The 20204-nt window shown below is 39.8% G+C and overlaps 1 protein-coding gene across 5 annotated transcripts in view; it reads left to right on the forward strand.

The window, feature by feature from the left end:
• SLC10A7 (solute carrier family 10 member 7) overlaps positions 1-20204 on the forward strand; it is a 143644-nt gene that overhangs the window by 99125 nt on the left and 24315 nt on the right. For 4 of the 5 annotated variants that reach the window (XM_039550517.1, XM_039550514.1, XM_010412155.4 and 1 more), the window contains 3 exons: positions 5266-5349; positions 16252-16417; positions 19325-19376. In XM_039550517.1, coding sequence (XP_039406451.1) covers positions 5266-5349; positions 16252-16417; positions 19325-19376 — 302 coding nt within the window. The remainder of the gene's footprint in view (positions 1-5265; positions 5350-16251; positions 16418-19324; positions 19377-20204) is intronic. The other variant, XM_039550516.1, reaches the window with a different exon arrangement.

A 20204-nucleotide genomic window follows, 5' to 3' on the forward strand; every position in this document is an offset into this window, starting at 1 on the left:
TTATTTGCCAATGGAACTGGAGGGTATATGTAGACAACTAGATACTTTTTTATTTGTGCCAAATCACTTCCCACAGCCACACAAGCATATAGAATATGCAAGAATTTGCAAAATATATCTTGTTATTTAGCAGAACTGGGGACTTAAGTTTAATTTTTAAGAATAACAGTGAAAGATCTCTGTTAAAATACATGACTGCCAAAGCACGGGATGCAATCTCTATTGTACATTTGCCCCTTTCTGAGGGAAGAGACAATTTGCAGTTTTTGACAGGTAAAATTAAAAGCTTTCTTTTAAAATTAAAATGTGTTCTATAGAAACTCCATTCTCAGTGATATTCCTCCCCTTCCCTTCTACCCATTCAAGGTGGATTATTTCAGTACCAGTCAATGACTGTTGGTCAGTGGCTGGGAGCTGGCATCTCTTGCACAGCTTCTCTGCCTTACTGAGACGTCTGAAGGCTCTGCATGTGAGTGCCTGTAAAGCAGGGGGGTGGGAAGGACACCCCCGTGACCTGTCAGCTCTGTTTAGATGTTATGTAGGAATGACCTCTTTCGACCTCCTACCTGAAATCTGGAGCTGGGCACTGTGAAACTCACAGGAGTGTATCAGCGCTCTTCCAACTGCTCCCTATGTCCCAGAGCACCAGCATCATTACTGCCCATGGCAGAGTGTTCCCAGCAAAGCATTTCCATTTGCCACATACCTGGGTTACGGAGGGACACGTGGTTATTCTTCTGCTGTACTGTAACATGCTGCAATGACTGGGTCAGGATAAGGGCTCTGGAAAGAGTCCAAAGCAAGGGAGGACTTCGTTCAGCTGGAAATACTTCTTGTTCGTTGCCCTTCATCACTAAACTGGATCCCATCCACATCTTTTCCAAAAGTGCGTTGCTTTCTGTGTCCTTTTAGTGATGGGCCTGCCATCCACAACAGGATGTAAAGGGATTAGGTCATGGGGTGGTCCAGACAGGCCTCTGAGGCAGCTGGATCTGGGCTGAATGAGAGGAACCAGAAGCAGTGACAATACAGCATTGAATGCATATTTAAATAGAGTGTCAGAGTAGCCAGATGTTTCCCCCAGAATGTGGAAAAGAAAAGCTTAAAATTGGGTATCTCATGTAAGAGAGCAGCCAGTAGTGCCCCTCCCCATCAGTTCTGCCCTCTTTTCATCGCTGCCTCACTTCCTCCTCTGTGCTCAACCACTGCTGAGGCTGAAGCTGGTTGACGGTGTGTGAAGAGCACAAAGACACAACCTGAGGAAGCATTAATTGCAGGAGAGCACTGGGAGAGTAAAAGCCACCCCCAAAGGATAGCCTGCTCCAAAGTGGACACAATGTGTGCAGCACATGTGCCACTGGGCTGTTATTTGGGGGGACTGGGAGGATGTGTTTCTTCTGAGTCTGTGGCGGTGTAGACGTGGGAGCACCCACTGTCATACCTGCCTGGTCAGCCAGAAAAATAAGAATGGAGCGTCTGGCTTGTGGAGACAGTCTAGGCTGGGAGATGGAATTGTCTTGGTTTTATGCAAGGAAGCTTGGGTTTTGCTCTTTGGTTTTTTTACCATATCCAGTTAAATATAGCCTTTTAATTAAGGATAAGCCAGTGTTTCTACCACAAACTCATAAAGAAACCCACTAAATAATTTGTCGTGGTTTTTTAAAACAGGCGGTCTCTTGAGAAGAAAGGTCTAGGACTAAATTAGCAAGAATGCTGCAGGTCAGATTTGAAGTACTGCATGGTGACAGAATTGTTTGGGAAGAGTTGCCTGGAATTCTCTTTCTGCTTATCTGAGTTGCCCTGCTGAAATCACTCCGATTATTTAAGTGAAAAATGTCTTTCCCCAAGCAGGAATTTTTAGGGTCTCTTTTTGAATAGTGAGTCTATTAAAGCAGGGCTGACTTATTACTAAACCTTTAACTGAAATGCTGCTATCCAGAATAGTGTGTAACAATCTCTTCACAATATCAAACTTTAAAAAATGTTCCTAAATAAGCATAGATAATATGGTGGTATGAAAATCTGTGATTCCTTTTTCATTAAGTGGTGCATTTTATCTTCCGTACATCATTCCAATCAGGCAGGTGTAGGGTTTTTTCAGCCATAAATCAGCAGTTTGATTTCGTGATGTTTTTATGCCAGTTCTTACAGTACTTCTGTTTGCCATTGAAGAAAGGTTCATTTTTAGGCATGGAGGTGATTATAACAAGGAGGGCAGCCAAAGATAATCAGCCATTTTAGCATAATACTAATTTCTGTGCAATGCAAATCATCTAGGTAGTTAGTTTTAAAAAAAAACTAATGACAGCTAATGGAGCACAGAATTTAGCTTGATCCAACAAAAAAATCCTAAAGGATTGAAATCCTATTTATTCATTCAGACAGAATATTTGCATTTTCTGTGTAGGAAGGTTTGATTAACATTATATCATCAAGATTTCTGTTTCCTCTGTTCCTCAATTCTCACTCCTCTTTCTCAAAACGGATGTGGCAGACATATCCAAAGGATGTGTTCAAAGCAACTCTGGAACCCAGGCAATGTGTGAGAGTCCGTGGGACACTTAGGGTTCTGAGTCTGATGAGTTTTCATGCTACAGATGTTAAGAAGACCCTGGTCAGATTATGCTTCCATTAGCTGTGGGTTCTTCAGTAATTTTGACTCCTCATGATTAGCCACTGTATGTCCAGAGTCTGGGTTAAAATGTCTTTTTCTTCTGTGTAATTGTGAAGTTCATACCTTCTCCTCAGCCTGTATTTTCTCTTCTGTGTCCTTCTCAGGAAGTATATTTAAGGTTAAGGTAAGAGTTGATAGACATAATCTAACAGATAGATTTTGAAAAAAACCAGCCCACTGAAGTTATTGTCAAAATATACAGAAGGAGTCGAAGTTTAGAAGACTGTTTGAAGAGTAATATCAGTACCTTTAATGCAGTTTGTAATTATGTAAAAAACACAACAAAACAAATACCAAAAACCCCACATCCAAAGCAGAACATATCCTTATATATACACAAAGTGCTCAAAAATCCATCACAGTTTGAAAACGCTACATTTGAAGTAACATTTAAAAAATCTGGCAAGACTATGCCTTTTCCAGCAGCATATTATGCTGTTGAATAGTTTTTCATTCCTGACTTAGAAACTGATTATGCATCCACTGAGCATAAAACTTGGAAGTCGTGAGCAAAGTCCAATCAACATTTTTATAGAAAAGCACAGGAGTCACTGCCAAAGTTCTGTGAAGCTATGCAAGTGTCCTGGCATGCAGACTGCTTGCTTAGATTCACTCCTCTGTGGCCCAGGCCGATTTTAAAGTTTAAAAATCTTCACTTTCACTTGCAAAACGCTTCCTGGAGTATACAGTAAGTAATGCTTTTAGCTCCTCAGCACGTAACAGTAAGTCCAAATACAGTTTGAAAAACTAAGAAGCTTTTAAAATTTCAGAAGCTCATTACAAGAATTAAAACAACAAGGAGATCATGAGTGGGATGATGGAGTTCTGTGCTTTCTGTAGGGAAACACTCAGAGAGCCCTGTGGCCCTTGGGGATCTGGCTGCACTGCCAGACTTTGGGTACTCATGTGGGTGATCTGAATCTCCCTATGCAAGCTGTTACTTCTCCCTCTTGACTCCATGGGAGATTTAGGCTCCATAATCTCTCACTTGCACCCAACGTGCAGACCACAATTCTCAGCTGTGACATCATCCTCAGGTCCCCTCCACGCATTTTCTGTGCCCACATTCTTGAAGTTGGAGGTGATGGTGACAAGATGCTGTAATTTATTAAGTGGTCAGACTGAGTCTTAGCTGATATTGCCAGTTAAGGTAGTACATAGGAAACAGCCAGATCCTGTACGTTCCTCCTGAGACTCTCCATCCAGAAAGAGTGTATTCAGAAAGGGACATATGAAATCTGATGCCATTTGCCTGCACCAAAATCTCCATTTGCCCAGAGACATCACCCACAGGCGTGTTCGCTGATTTCCCACGCAGTACATATACAAATGTTCATGTACAAAAAAGCAGTGCAGCTGTAGGTTTCTGCATAAAGTATAATACTTCAGCATATGAAATTTCTGATTTTTGTGTTCTTTGAATTTATGAAGAATCTTGTTTTATGCCAAACCCATTTGTATGGCCATATGTTGATATTTCAAGGCAGACTTATAGAAAGTTACTAGGTTGCACGATCACCTTGTCTGTCATGCAGGTAGCTCGGAAAGGGAGGTAAGTGAGAAAAGTATAATCCAATCTGAGTATAATCTATGAGAACCATGTATTTAAGAACGTTGTAGGAAATCAGCATCATTTAGATGGTGCTGAAAAGATTCTGAATTCTCTCGTCATCCTGAGAATCTCTAAAGTGAAATGCAAAATATAAAATAGAGTGGGTCTGTGAAAACCTCAATGCTGTGTCCTTTACCTCATCGTGAAGCAAGTGGTTGTCTATGAGAGCTCTGACAATGCTATTCGGTCTTCTTAGTATATATTTCTTAATGCATGTTCTATTGCTGTTAAAGAGGTGTTAAATTACATTAAATGAACCTTTCCAATTACCTAGCCTAAAACAAGTCCCATCAGAATGCAAAAAATACTGTCTATTTTCCTAAACATTCTGAAGCAGGTTCCAAAAATCCCACTGACTTTTGTGGGTGTGTGTGTTCCTATTTTCTGCATCTTAAAAGAAAATACTTTTAGCATTTACGTTGTAGTTAGAGAGATCACCAATTTGGAGACTAAGCCTGTCAGTTCAGTTGTCTTAATGAAAGAATAGTTATATTCTTCCAGTAGATCTCTTTTTTAACAGCATTGAAATAAAACATGTGAATGTTGTCTTCACTATTTTATTATTTTCATTTATTTATTGAAATAACTACACTGACTTTTGATGCTTGATGTTTGTGTAAGTGGTAAAGTAAGTCAAGCTGCTTAATTAGGAAGATTCACTCCTTGTCTTTTTAGACTATCATCCTACAAATGCTTATATGATTTACTTGGTGTATATGTGTAGCAGGTTTTCAATTAAATGAATATTGATGGAAATATTACCCTAGGTTATAAAATAATCAGAGATTGGTTTAGTTCTGTTTTGTGGAACATGAATGCTTTATTGTGACTTAACTATTAAACATGTGTGCAGCTCCTTCCAGTGCACATACAGTTTTTATGTGTAAAATAAAATGCATATTAACGTGTGATATCTGTGTATGAAATTTGCAGATACTAAGAAAAAGTGCAGTGTTAATGGTATATCTTTATTTTGTAGCTTGGATCATCCTCCTCTGTGCCTTTTACATCCATATTCTCGCAGCTGTTTATGACTGTTGTAGTCCCTCTTATTATTGGACAGGTATGTCTTTTAAATATACATTCTTATTTAAAAAAACAAGATAAAGAGAGCTACCTTAAAGACAGACTGGCAACCTGATAAGCTGCCACATAGGAATAGCCTCAGGATAGTGAAGTCTAATATCAGGGAAAAGATGCTACAGTGCTCCCTGGAGCCACATTGATCTTTGTTGAGATTGAGCATTTGTCCCTCACTACCACAAACATATGCTGCTGCAGAGCAAGGAGGGAGCTCGTGAACAAAAAAGTGGCAAAGATGGCAGCCCAGGCTGTGAGAAATTCCAGCCCCATACAAATAAGCTTTGAGAATACTACACAGTCCTTTTGTCACATGCCCTTTGCCTGGGGGGTGAAGGAAGTCCTCCCTAGTATCTACTAATAATTACAGGAATAAAAACATCTCAACATTAATAAACATATAAAGGCTTATTGGTCATAAGTTAAGAAATCATAAAATTAAGGCTCCTTGAAATATTTTGCTTACGCTTTGCAATAAGGGGTTTAGTTGCACAAAGTATTTCTGCATGACTCCTTTATCATATTACACTGGGTGAAAGATACTTGTTGAAATGAGCAGTTCAATATTTGATTTTATACTTATTGTTCATATGTTTACATAAAGCCCTATTTTTCATGGCATATGATGAAAATTTCCATGGAATGTAAAAATACTAATTGCATATATAAGGTTTTCTGTGATCCTTGTCTCTGTAGTGCCTGTTCACACATGTTATCTTTAGTTATTTTTTCCTCCCATGTCATGGTGGGAAATTGCAATAGCGTCAGAACTGTTGTCACTGTTCTTGGGCACTAAAACACCTTAATTCTACTTCTTACTTACTTGTAAGTATTTGTTGTTCTCAGGCATTCAGAATGCACAGAGGGAATATCAGTGGGATTTGAAGCTCATTGTATCATCCACTTGAACTCTGGGTTCAGCTGGAACTTTCTGGATTTTGTCAGCCTAAAGCAGACTCTGAAATGGAAGGCATGGTTAAAATACAGGCAAATGAGAGCAGAGGCTATAAAGGAGCACCCTGGACAAGGTTAAGAATATCTGTCATTGCCTGTGCTACATAGGACATTCAATCAGTCTTGTATCAAACTATAATTGCACATTTCAAAATCGGCATGTACTGTAAATTAACAAATTCCTAGTGAAGTTTCTTTTGATTAAAAACACACATTGAAGACTAGATGAGCATGATAAGCATGACAGTAGCCATCAGCATCAGCACCTGTGTAACCTCTCTGCAACCATATCATGTGGAAAATGGACATTACCTCTGTGATCCTGAAGGGTGTGGAACTGCTCTCATGCTTTGAATTAAATGCCAAAGAGCTTCCTTATTAATTAGGACGAAGGGTTGCTGATTAACCTACCTGTGTAGTGCATTCTTACCTCATCAAAATTAGGTGTCCACAAAAAGCAGACAAGCAAAAGTGCTTGAATCCTCTTCTGAAAGGTCCAAAAATTGGAAGCTGTTAGTTGGAAGCCTTAGGTAGAAATTTCTGGGAAACAGATGCATGGCAGCAGATTTAGCATTGAAGTGTCCTAAAGCCATGGAATATCAGCATCGGTACTGCAATGTGATAAGCCCAAAGATGATGGTAGATTGCTGGACAAAGTGATGGCCAAATTTCAAGAGGACTTTCATCTGTATATATAATGAAAAGTTAATTTGGAAAGATGTGACAAGAAATTGATGTGTGAGCTCATTGGTGGAGTTGGGTGTTCTTTCACCTGTAAGAAGCAATAAGGCTGAGTATCATGAATTGAGCAGTACGCATATGAAATAAGTGCTCTGTGTGATCACAAGGTGGAAATCAGAATTGTGGTGAGACTTAACTGAGATGGGATTTAGGAGTTCTGGTAAAGACTGAAAGAAAAAATAGAAAATTGTCGCAATGGCCGCCACTGACCACTGCCCAGGCTAGCTCCTGCGGTACGCGACAGGAGTGGGGAGCAGCTGGAGGCTCTCGGCTTTAAAGCTGCTCCTCAGGAGTTCAGCTCTGCCCAGGGGAGCTGAAGCTCCAGGCACAGTGGCTGTCAGCAGTCCCGACGAGAGAGAGGATAAAAAGTAGCAAGGAGGCTTCCCACACGGGATAATCCAACTTTATTGGAGGCAACTCCCAGGAGACAAGCCCCAAACAGCTCCAGGGGACCTCTTATAAAGGGAGGTGTTACAATGGGGATGGCTTAACTGGGGACCAATAGAAATCTCTAAGGGAGGGATATGGACGAGGATAGACATTTCCTTGGGCCAATAGCCTCAAGGGGAGGAGGGAAAGGGATCACACGTCCCAATGGGGCATCCAGGCTTAGGGGATTTCCAAAGGGGGAGGTATCTAGAGGGGTAGGGTCTCGGGGGATTGATGGGGACCATATAAGGGTAAATTGGGAGGTTTCAGATGATGGACACTGGACCCTCGGGAACAACAGGAGGGGTTTGGGTGATTGATAGGGAAAGAGCCAGAACAAGGGGAGGAGAACAACCATGTAGGGAGCACCGGGGGAGAGGCTTGGGTCTGGGACAAACCAACTGGGAATAGGAGTGGGGAAGGTAGGGATGAACCACTGGGGTACAGAAAACTTACATAAAAATACAATAAAGGTATTGCATCACCACAGAGAATCTTAAAGCTTGTGTAACCCAGTGCCAATAGTTTGGTTTTTTATAAATACACTTCCAACAAGAAATAGGATGATCCTTCTTTGAAAGTGTTTGAAGCAGTGAAGTGAATGGTCAACAGAAGTAGCTGTAAGCTCTAAGCATAAAGACTTTGTTTCTGAAGTTACTGACTTCACTGTATCTGTTCAGAGGATATGGGAGAGCAAAAATGCTAATGAAAGCTATGGATCAGAAATGCCAGTAGTTTACATTGATTGTCTTGATTAGATAGAGCTGTACAAAGGCAAACCAACCTGTCCAGATAAGAATAGAAGCCATTTCTGAAGGTGGATATCCAAAAGTAATGGGCAGGAGTCAGGGAAAACAATAAGCAAGAAAAGAACTGATACCAAGAGATCCAGCGATAGGTCTCCTTGCCCTTCATCTGTTCCAATTAAATGGGAAGTTTTGGCCTTTGTTCACAGACCACCACTGACTCATTACTGAACTGTTGCCTGACATGTGGCACAGGGATGTGTTTCTGAATAGCAGGTCGCTCACTCTGGGGTTCCAGATGCGTTAGGAGATAATGGACCACAATTCCTGAATGATGCCCTCAGCAATTAATTCTAATTTATCATTTCATGCTCACAACATCAGTTCCTTACCACATGCAGCCATACTGTTCAGCAGAAAAGTCAGTGGAAGAATGCCTGGTAAGGTTACCTGGTAGCAGAGAGCTTGATCGGGGAGAAAAAAAACCCCAAGCTTGAAACCTGCTTGCTTGGAGGGTTGCCTCTCCTCAGCCTTCCTAACTCGTCTGTGATCAACGGGGGCTTTATGCTCAAACCACGTCAGTGTAAAACAGAGGAGGCTGCTTAAAGGAAATGTTCTCTAAGGGCTTTATTTTCCTTTAAAAAAATCTTGCCTCTGGGAAAACCTGTGTTGCCTAAATGCTCATTTCCTGAGCAGGCTGCAGAGCTGGCTGTTTGAGCAGCCCCTGGGATATAAGCAGAGCAGATGAGAAGGTGCTTTTAGATTTGTTTTGTTTGGGGTTTTTTGTTTGCTTTATGGCAAAACATATGAAGAGTTTTGGTTGCTTGGCTGGCTTGTCAGAATTTTTAATGATGGCTGGGACAAAGAAGTCACAATAGTGTAATTGATGCTTATTTTCTACTGGTTTTTGAACAATTTTTTTAGCATTTCAGGACTACTATTGACAGGAGTCAAACATGCTCTTCTAGCTGCTGACAGTGAAATGTGTAAAGGGCTGCAGGTACAGGCTCTGCTCAGGTGGTGGCCCATTCTTTAGGGAAAGAAAGAACTGCTATAGGAGGAAGAAGATATGTTACAAGAAAGGCACTGAGTCTCACAGACAGCAGTGATTGATAGATAGTCTCCAATAAGGAGAATCGCTCTGTTCTTTTGTCAGAAATGTGCAGGTTGTCTGAACCTAGAAAATGTTGTAGCCTGTGTCCTCAGTGTCTACAGATGTGTTTTGCTAATTGACAGTCTGATGTTACTCAAATCAGTATCGATAGTATAATATTGCATTTGTATTTGTAGAGTAATGGATAAGACCCCTCTGACAAGAGGTCTCGAAAAGGGACATAATCTGTAGTATTTTATAAAGATCTAATTTTCTATAAGCCTTGAAGATCTGTAGTGGGTAAGAGCTTGTTATTTGTGCATCACTCTTGTATACCTCAAAGGGGAATTTGAGAATACTTGTTATATGATAAACATGGTAATAGATATCTCATGGAAAAGATTTTTGAATGTGCTCTGGCAGCTTGAAGTTCTCATTATTTTTAATCTGCGTAGCAGAGTCCTGGGTAAGATTGCTGCTTTTGAGCTGTTGTGATTTTGCTACAATCATTGTTCCCCTGTCCATAGATATTGGTAATACTTTTAGCCATCAAAATGTAAGGTTTCGAGAAATACCCAAGCAGTTTCTTCATGACCAGTTGTGCGATTTAGCTGGAGACTGTTGTTTCTTTGCTTATTTTTTTCTTCTGAAGTGACAGATAACAGGAACGGTGAAACCCACTGCAGTGTTTCCTTTCCCCTTTTTTGCAGACTTTCTCCATTCCCTACACCTAAGTGCTTATGACAGACTTTTATTTTATGTTTTATATTAAAGAGCGATTTATGATTAAATGTTAATGAAATAGAATTTTCACTGCGCTTTCATTATATTCTACTAGTTTGAACATTTTTCAAAGCAGCACACCAAAACCCACTGTTTTCTATGAATAAATAATAAAAAGCTTGTCTGTATATTATCATTCATGCATTCTCTAGTTGCCCCATTGGTAATTTGTCAGCCAGCGTAAAGTGGGCACTTCACATTAAACAGACCTTAACTAAAGCTAAAATTAATGTTATGATTCTGTGTAGTTCTTCTTCCCAAATCTATAAAATGAAACCAGTTGTACAGAAATCCTCACTGAATCTAGTCACACACAAAAAAATCTTGATGTCCTACAAGTAAAGGATTTTAAGTGCCTTCTGCATCATTGCCCAAAATGTTCCAGAGGAACCCTATCAACATTTGGAAGGTGTGCTTATAAACACAAGTCTAAAAGGGTGCTATGTTGCAATACAAGTTGTAAGTGAAATTGAAACTAAAAAGCCTAGCAAGGTATTTATTTTTAAAGAATGAGAAATAGAAAGGGGAAGGTAGGTGGCAGCTGATAGGGAGTAGAAGGTACTATTTAACTAAGGTGGAGAAACAAAAATTAACAGAACTGTTATAAAAAAAAAAAAATGGGAACAGTGTCAAATCTTTCTGTTCTTGTAAATTAAATCCACACAGAAGTAGCCCTAATTCTCTTCGAAGTCCAGGAGGGAGCTGCAGAGAGGACGGGTACCCTGGGAGATGAGCTCTCCTAGGAGCATCTTGCAGAGGACTAAAAAAGCAGATAAAAAACCTTCAGAGCACAGTTCAATCCCTTCTAACACCTGACTCAAACAGGGAACCGAGCCTAGTTCCCATAGAATACAAAAAATGAAGGAAATGTAGTGCTGCTGCAGGCACCCTTCACATTTTTACTGTGTTGCACCTGTTTATAAGGCTTTAAAGCAACAGTTGTAAATTACCCCCAACTGCGCAAGTTAATTTTGAAAATGGCCTCATGTGGTTTTTATAAACCTTGCTTTAAAGGTGTGCTTGTGTCAGGAACTACCTCTTGGGAGTAAACTGACTGACATAATGGAGTCAGATAGCTTTTAGGGGAGTTTGGTAAGCTGAGGGAAGAAAACAAGACGCTTGGAGAAAAGGTTGGGGTTTTTTTTCACTCAGGTTGCAGAAATGGCTTTTTTCCACCCTGTCTTCAGAAAAGAAACGTTAGATTGCACACTCTGTAGCATAAGGATAGATTTGACGTTTGCTGATGTCCTAGGAAAGCAGATGAACCATCACAAAGTTTGGAACTTTACAGCAGTATTCAGGAACAGGTGGGAATTCATGCCTTCCCACAGGTACGATCCCTCTAAAATTATCAGAGCAGGGTCTGGCTGACGTGGTACAAGTTCTGCCTTGTAGAAGTGTCTGCATTTGAACTGCAATGCAGACCTTGTAAGATGGAGGGTGGCTGTTCTATAGAAACCTGTGAAGGATATTCCATTTTAGCATCTTATTTTATTCCTACAACCCAATTAGTCTGTCTTCCATTCCAGGATCTGATTCTTTATACTGGTTTTCACAGCTGCTGTCATGCTAGTTGAGTTTCTTCCTAATTTTCTCACCTTTCATGTCTTACAGGCTTCACTGGTGTAGTTCCCAATATTCCATGCAATTGTCTTTCTTGGTTTGCCATCACTATAAAACAAGTGATAATGGAAAAGTTACTGGACTGTTGAAAATATCTAGCCTGATTCAAATTTTCAAAAGAAAGTTTTGTATTTTAGACTTCATTGTGTAAGTCTGTTGCTATAAGTAATTATAATATCAATTAAGAATGCATTAGGAATCTTACCTTAGAAGACAAGTAATGTAACTGCTGCATTTAGGTGTGGTGATAATCCAGCATAGTTTCAGCTTGTTTACTCATGTGTTTCAACACAAGGAAAAAGTGACTTGTGTTTCTTTGATATGGTAAAGCCCTGGGTGTTTTTCCCAGGTATTTAGAAGAACATACTAATACACAATAAACAAAAGGAGCAGAAGGGCAGTAAGACCACTGTAGCTTCTGTTAAAGAGGAATTCAGTCTGAAAGAGTTGGTAGAATCAGGAAAAATCTATTTTACATAGTGGCATAAATAACAAGAGACACTCTTGTGTATAATGGAAACAGAAAAGGTGGCTTCCTATCCATTTCCTTGGGGTTTGTTTGGGTTGGGTTTTGGGTTTTTTTCCATTTCTTGGGTTTAATAAACAAGTTAAAGATCTAGATAATTTTTAGGAGATTTATTATATGACAAATGTCAGAAGTTATTCCCTTCCATATAAGGTATGGGGGAGGAGCTCCTTGCCCTATTTAGTTCAATTAATAATGAACGTTAATGAATTACATTGTTTGTTGCATTTTTTATCTTGTACGTCCAGCACTTGAGCAGACAGGTGGAAAGAGTCTAGAGCTATACTTTACTGACAGATTTCTCTGGGCATACAGTGTGACTGCTTTGGAGGTACACTTAGAGAAGGGAATTGTTTTTTCTGTAGTACACCTTGTGCTATTTTCAGGTATGATCTAATAACAGATGAGCATTATTTACCTGCTTTCCTGGAATGGCAGATCGTGTTTCTTTGGCCAGGGATGTTAAGGGAAACAAGCATGTGAGCAGCGAGCCCGTTTGCTTAGGGAGGCTGGTGTTTAGACAAGGAGGTTAAGGCAGGATACGGAGCAATCTGTAGGAAAAATACTGTGGATATAACTATTCTGGTAGAAGAACTAAATTGAAATGGGGACACTACTGTTAATTCAAGTGTAATTACATTTCTTTGTTGTTAAAAATTAAATGCTGGGCAAGAGGAAAGTTTGAGCCTGCAACTGCGTTTTGAAGCAAATTTGAACTGATGCCTTTCCAAAACCTTTGGAGGTTGCCAAAATGTAGTCTTCAGGAGGTGGTTGCCCGCTGGACATGTTTATGTGCTTTTATTGTCTAACTTTTCTGTAAGTTTATTAGCATCTTTCATCATGTAGATTATTTATAAAATATCACCTACTACAAAGTTTTGCTTCTCTCCCGCTGTTTTCTCCACTAAACTGCAGTTTGAGGGAAGGATTCACCTTCATGTTCTTTCATGTGCAACCTCTGGGTCAGCCTTTCCCTTCTCTTTGGGGCTGGCATTTGAACCTGCACAAAAATCTTTACAGTTCATCACTACCACCATGACTGGTGAGATCAGCCTTGAAGGGCTAGAAGCCAGCTGGCACTGGCTCCATTGGTCATAGGGGAACCTTTTGGCTTCTTCTCCCAGAAGCCACCCCTGTTGCCTCCCCTGCTACCAAACCTTGCCACACAAATCCAATACATGCCCTTTTTGCTCTTTCCATCAGTGTGTTACATCTATTTTGGATGCCAGTGGTTCATATTAACATTGAAAAATGACTGTGCTAGCTTTCGCCGCATTTCCAGACAAATGTAGCTGTAGTATCTCAGCCCAGGCTCTGAATGTGTGTTGTCTTTATTGTATTTATGGCATTTATCATTATTTCACTATAAATATTCACAATTCTTTTTTGTAGTTCTCTGTTTACCCTGAAAAGTTATAGAATTGGGTTAAGAAGTAAAAGGCTTTCAAAGCATCCTTGTCCTGAAGCAACTCTGCCAGGCATGAATAACAAATGGATTGTTTTTCAGTCAAAGTGAATCAGCTGACATGAGCTTCTGTAGGGTTATATTTCTCCCCTCAAGTTATACAAGAATTTAGGTTACCTTAAATCAGTGATTATAGGATGAATTGACCTCTGAAATTACAGATCATGTTGAACCTTGTGATAAGATCAAAATGTATGGGATTCTGTGTTAGAGAAAATGTATTTTGTCTGTGTTTTGTGCATATTTATTATGACACTGGGTTGATTAGATGATTTCTGAAGCCACAATTTGGTTCTTCAGGGTCTGACTATGTAATTTTTTAAAAAATGCAATGTACAGCAAGAAGCTCTACTGGTATTTATGGTTGTTGATTCACAAAAATTCCAGACTAGGTAGAGGTAGATATTTCAAGAAGGTATCACTCAATTGAAGATTCTGAGGAAATACTTGCAGTTTCATTTTCTAAATGTTTTTTATTTCTCTTTTATGTCAGTCAAGGATAAATATGTGTATAATGTTGTTGTTGTCATGTCTGTTATAATTAGACCCTGAACAGGCTCAGGGTTATAGTTTTTGTGTTAAATACTTCTACTAGAAGTTGTACCATGGAGTAATGAACCATCACTTTTCTTTTTCAACATCTCGTTACTTTCAGTATAAATCTTCTGGAAGGACCATAAATTAATAGGTGGCCTTAAGTAGTTTTTCTTTTTCCCCAATGTGACAATTTAAGGGATAATAGAATTTTTTTTTAACTTTCTTAAAAAAACCCACTCACTTTAGAAGTGAAAGACTTTGCTTTATTGGTTCTGATAATTAGAGTCCCAAATTTGCTCAGCATTAGACTAATCTGAACTTCCTGTTAGATGTCTTTCATACTGCTCTCTCCACTTCACTTTCTTGTGTCTCCTTCATCAATGCAGTGTCTTATTCCTACCCAGTGGCTGAAGGAGCTCCAGTGAAGGCTCTGTCAGAAGTCTGGCCTTATTTTTTGTTATTTTCTCTCTTACACATCTGGCAAGTGTGACATTTTAAAGTTCAGTGTTTTCACCTGAGCATTGAGCATCTCCTCCCTTAGATATTTTCCTGCAAATCTGTTATTTTTCATCAGCAGGAAGCCCAGAAGTGCTGGGAAGTGAGTGCTGATCTTCAGCCTGCTTAGCTTGGCATGAAGCCCACGTGCCAAACTTTTAGTGTGTGCCCTGATGGAGTCTCTTTGCTGTGGTGACTGGGATAGCTGCTTCCAGGACTTCCCTGCTGAGAGACTTGCAAACAAGCTAGGAAAGCAGTGAGGAAAACAGAGCCGTGAGGAAAACTGAGAGCAACTTGATCCCATGTCTTTGGCATTTGTTGTGTGAAAGGGTCCTATGGCAACATCGGTGATGATGCCCTGATATTAACCTTGAATACCTCTAAGACTTCCTGTGTTATTAAATCAATGGTGGTGATGTTGTTAATGGTACCACTAAGGGAAGGTCACGAGACAGCTTTGGAGCCCTCTGGCAGAAGTGCTTCAGGATCCCAGGCTGTGATTTCCAAAAGAGCGTGGTAACAGAGAACATCAGGAGGCCTCAGGAGAAATTAGGCAAGATAATGTGATTGCTGAAAAATTAACATGAGTTGCAGCTGTACGGTAAAAGCTTTAAAAAGTTTTTTCAAACCATATAAAGTAAACAGCAAAACTACAAGCGACTCCCCAGGCAGGGCTAAAATAGATGCATTGTATCTGCTGAGGCTTAGTGCTGTGGTATTCAGCATAATTTGAAAGTTGAGGTTGCTTTAAAATTTATAGTAGTTTCTAAAAAATTCTTGAAAAACAGCTTCATATTCTGTTTCCTGAAAGTGCAAAAGTTCTGCTAGGTACAGTAGGTTTCCTTGTTTTCATGTGTTAATTCTGGTATTCTACAAGCGTGCAAATGGCATTTGTCTTTGGATTTACAAAAACTCCAGATATTCAGAGTTTGAATTATTTAAACTCCCACAACACATGCACTTTTGCTTTTCAAGCTTGAGTTATAATTTAATTAAAAACTTCTGGTGCATCGCTATCTATTTAAATATTAAAATGTTCCATGGATCACTTTCGATTATCTACCGTCATGAAATTCCTGAAGATGTCAGATTTTTAAGATTCCCAAAGTTGCACTTGGAATTGTCTGTTGATGCAAAAGGGACTGTGATAATTACATACATCCATTAGTATCAGCAGAGGAGATAAACTTTGGGGAGGCTTAATGGGCACGTCTCAGTGACAGCTAGCAAAGAACATTTGGCATGATTAAGGATGGATTTGAATGTACTTGAAAATATACTCTCATTATGGACACCCAGTGGAAGTTGCACTACAAATGTTAAATTCCCCAGAAGAAGAGTTGTGTGGCAGGGAAGCTTTGAAATCCACTGTGGCCGTCATCCAAATGGCTCTCTTCTCTTTGTGTCTTTCCACTGTCAGATTCACTTTGTGATGCCCAACTTGGCTCCCTGCATCTTTGAAAAGAGGCAACCTGTTGGTTTCTGTGTTTCAGATTGTCCGAAGATACATCAAGGACTGGCTTGAAAGGAAGAAGCCTCCATTTGGTGCTATCAGCAGCTGTGTGCTCCTGATGATCATCTACACAACATTCTGTGATACTTTCGCCAATCCAAATATCGACCTGGATAAATTTAGCTTGATTATAATCGTGTTCATAAGTAAGTTCAGCCCTGAAGTGACTCTTGCTTTTGTGTTTTGGGTCTGTAACGAGCTACATGTAGTGAGGGAGCTGTGGGGATACTGGCATGAGGCTAGAGCTTCTAAAGCATCTAGTAAACCATATTACCAGACTTGTTAGGGGCTGGATGCTTTTGGGTGGTTGAGTAAGCATTGAGAGAGGATGAATCCTGTTATTTAGGTGTGCCTGAGGTTGCTATGTGGTCTTCCTTTTCTAAAAGGGCACAGTATTACTTTACAAGCATTTATTGGCATTCTGGTTTTGGCTTCTTTGTTATTAAACAGCCATAAATGCACAGGTGTCACATTCCAAACAGCAAGGAAAGATTTGGGGTTGAGCTCTTACTCAGAAGCACTGTTACAATTTTTAAATTATTCTTCTTTAGCATATTATAAACCTAGAAACTAGTTGGGAGTTTGAATGTGTTGATCTGTTTCTGTGGATGAACACATTTTTTTAGAGCTTGTTTTAGAAGCACTCAAGTCATTCAGCCTTAAATAACATCCACGTGAGAATAGGCTGCTGGTATCCTTGCCATCAGCTGGAAACACACTTGCAGATCATTCCCTCCCAGGGAAAGGCAGTGCTGTACAGGCACTGTCTCCTCTCCCAGCAGGGAATTCCCATCTTGCTTCAGACTGTTCACAGACAGGAGTTTCAATTTGCATGGAGGAGAGGTAACTACAGTATACTTCAGTATAAATCACATCTCGTACTCTAAAACTGTTAGAGTTCAAGAGATCAGTCCATCACCTACTTTGAGGTGTGTGTCTGCATATGGTTCTGTCTAATAAAAATAATGTATCTTCTACAAATCTGACCTCTACTAAAGTCACTAGGAAATTTGCCCCTGCCCTTTGTGTATCAGATCTTAATTCTGTCCTATTTGTGGCTTTTTTTTTGGATTATGAAACACTATACCTGTGTAAAATAATAATGGAATTATAAGTGGTACCATATAAATGCTTTATTCTGAAAGCAAAGAAGTAGGAAGCATTGATATGGAGCTTTTATTTAAAATGGAATAAATACTTCTTTGCGCTGGCACCAGAGAGGGACCTTGCACTTAAATCAGTGCAGAGTTGTCAGGAAAAAGAATGATACGGAGATTTTCAGCTCTGACTTAACACACAGAGAAACTCAGAATGAGGTAATTTTATGTAACTGGGCTGACCACTACTTCAAAAAAAATATATTCTTTTTTAGTTCAAAAGATACATTTTTCCTAGAACAGTTGATGTAGTGTTTGCTTCTGTTGCCTTGCTTGGCCTTTATTTCTCTTCAATACAACTCTGTGCTCGTGCCATGTGGAATGAAATGTACCATTTGCTGTGCAATACACTGAAAATCATACATAGATTTTCATTGCCAGTGTGCGTAACTAGAATTTCTTAGTAAGAACATTAATATAACCATTGGAACTGCTTGGAACATACTAGACAATTGGTAACAATTAGGGTTTTTTCTGGAATATTTGTAAAACCAAAAACCAAGGAAGTTTTGGAGATGGGGTATGCACATTGTTTTCTAGAAAAAGTTTCTGTATCATATCACCATTGGATGTGTTGGCTGGATGCAGGTGTTGTGTTACACCAGGAAGTGAAATTAGCACGAGGAGTTTGAGATGAAACTGAGTTTGTTATTCTGCTGATTAATGTTTTTATGTAATTTTTATGCTAATATTCTAGCCACGGCAAAATATTCACAAGGAATAATTGGTAGCAACACATTTATTGCTTTACAGAATTATGTGTAATAAGGGATTGGTTTTTTTCTGTGCATATTAAATTAACATACTTAGTTGAAGAAAAATTGTAATTCAGGAACAATGGATTGCTCCCTTAGTTCATGAAGGAGGAATTAAGTGCATGCTGAGGTGACATTCATACATTCTAGGAAATGTATGTAAGAGAATAGAAAATGTCGCTGGTAATAGCTAATATCCCTGCCATGTTTCCCAGTTGTAAACTGGGGTCAAAATCAAATTTATTGTCTTGACTTGCACTGCCCTATGGGGCATGCCAGCCTTACTGCATTCAGAAGTTTTGCAAGGAATAGGGAGAGGACCCACCCCAGATTCTGCTGCAAGTAAAACCTTTCCTCATAACCCACAAACTCAGAAAAGGTCTGTGGAGGTCACAGGGTCTCTCCTCCAGCCTTGTGGGGAGTTCCTGTGCTCTGGGATGATGCTTGGTCTCTGCAGCTACTCAGGGGGAAGCCACAGGCTTCTCCCCACATCTCTGCAGCACAAGTGTGGGCTCTGTGCCCCCCAGAGCCCCTGGGGGTGTCAGCAGAACTGGCAGAGAGGAGAGCTCCCCTCGGGATGCTCACAACTACCCACACTTGCAGAGCTGACTGAGCTTGAAGGAAATGTCTGACACACACTGCCCAGCCCAGGAATTAGCCTTTGTCTCAGAGAGATTTCGAACATCTATGATGATCTTCTCTTCTTCTCCCCATGAATGACCATGATTAATATACCCAGGGTTGAGAATGTTTATTTGGATCATGCTTGTACACTGTGCTTTCTCCTGTAAAATAGAAAGTCTAAATGCCCAGCAACCAGAGCATGTCTGACAGATTTTATGTTGTCAACCCAATAAGCAAAACTTGTGCAGCATATGCACTATTTCCTGCCATTCATCGTGTCAAGAAATACTTGATTCAGAGGAGTTATCCCAGGAAGGACTTGTGCAGCCATAACATTAATTCTGGCTTCTCTGGATATAATGATCTGTGTTGTTCTTCCAGGCAGTCCAGCTTGTCTGTCAGTGGATTTCTCTGGATAGACTTGGTCCAGCCTAGTTTCTGACTTGTAATATGGGGACAAAAGGCATGTGCACAGCAATTGCAATTGTGATCTAATTTTAGCTTGTTTCTCTTCCAGTATTTTCTGTTCAGATGAGCTTCATGTTTTTGACTTTCCTCTTCTCCACAAGGTAATTGAATGTGCTGAATGACAACCTTTGAATATTTCTTTTGTGTGATATCTTTAGTTTGGGTGATAAAGTTTATGCAAATGTGTAAAGGCAGGTTTCTGAATAGGGGTGACCTCATTTTGGTATTTCATATTGTCCTTACTGCATTTTCTCTGTTAGAGTTTCATAGGCTAAGAGAGCAGGACCTGAATTCTGTCCTTTCTTGTGTGTTAATTACAGAGTTGTTAAATCTCAATCAATCACTGCTATACCTCATCCACTGAAAAAAAATGGATTTGCACAGATGTCACTGAAGGTATAATTTGCCCTGCAGACATCCTGATGACATATGAGAGAGAGAACTCAGTTTGACTTTTTGCATCTCAAGATACATTTGCTGGGCTGGCAATTCACTCTTCCCTATATATGTCTAATTTGCTACATTTATATGGTGATTTTTAAAAGACAGTTGTCCTGAACTAATGTTTGGTAGAGCTTTTTTTTTTTCTTTTTTAAAATATCAACCAGGAAGGACTGTTGTATGTTCACTTCTCAAAAAGTAGTGAGAATGGTGTTAGCCAGTGAGTCAGGGCCTCCACTGGAGCTGGTTGGAGTAGCCACAGTTGTCCTCTCACTTAGGCTTACTGGAGTATTTGTTTTAGCAGCACTCTGCTGAACGGGGAGTGCCACAATACAACAGGCTCCAGACAAATGCTTCATATAAATTATACAATATCCATAAGGGAGAATCACAAAGAAGGGTACAGTGTCTTAGAGCTACTTAGGCTTCTTTTAGTGCAGAAGAAAATTTCTCTGTGACAGGATCATATCCTGGCCTTAAAAGGCATT

Source organism: Corvus cornix, chromosome 4 (genome assembly GCF_000738735.6).
Source record: "Corvus cornix cornix isolate S_Up_H32 chromosome 4, ASM73873v5, whole genome shotgun sequence".
Classification (NCBI taxonomy): domain Eukaryota; kingdom Metazoa; phylum Chordata; class Aves; order Passeriformes; family Corvidae; genus Corvus; species Corvus cornix.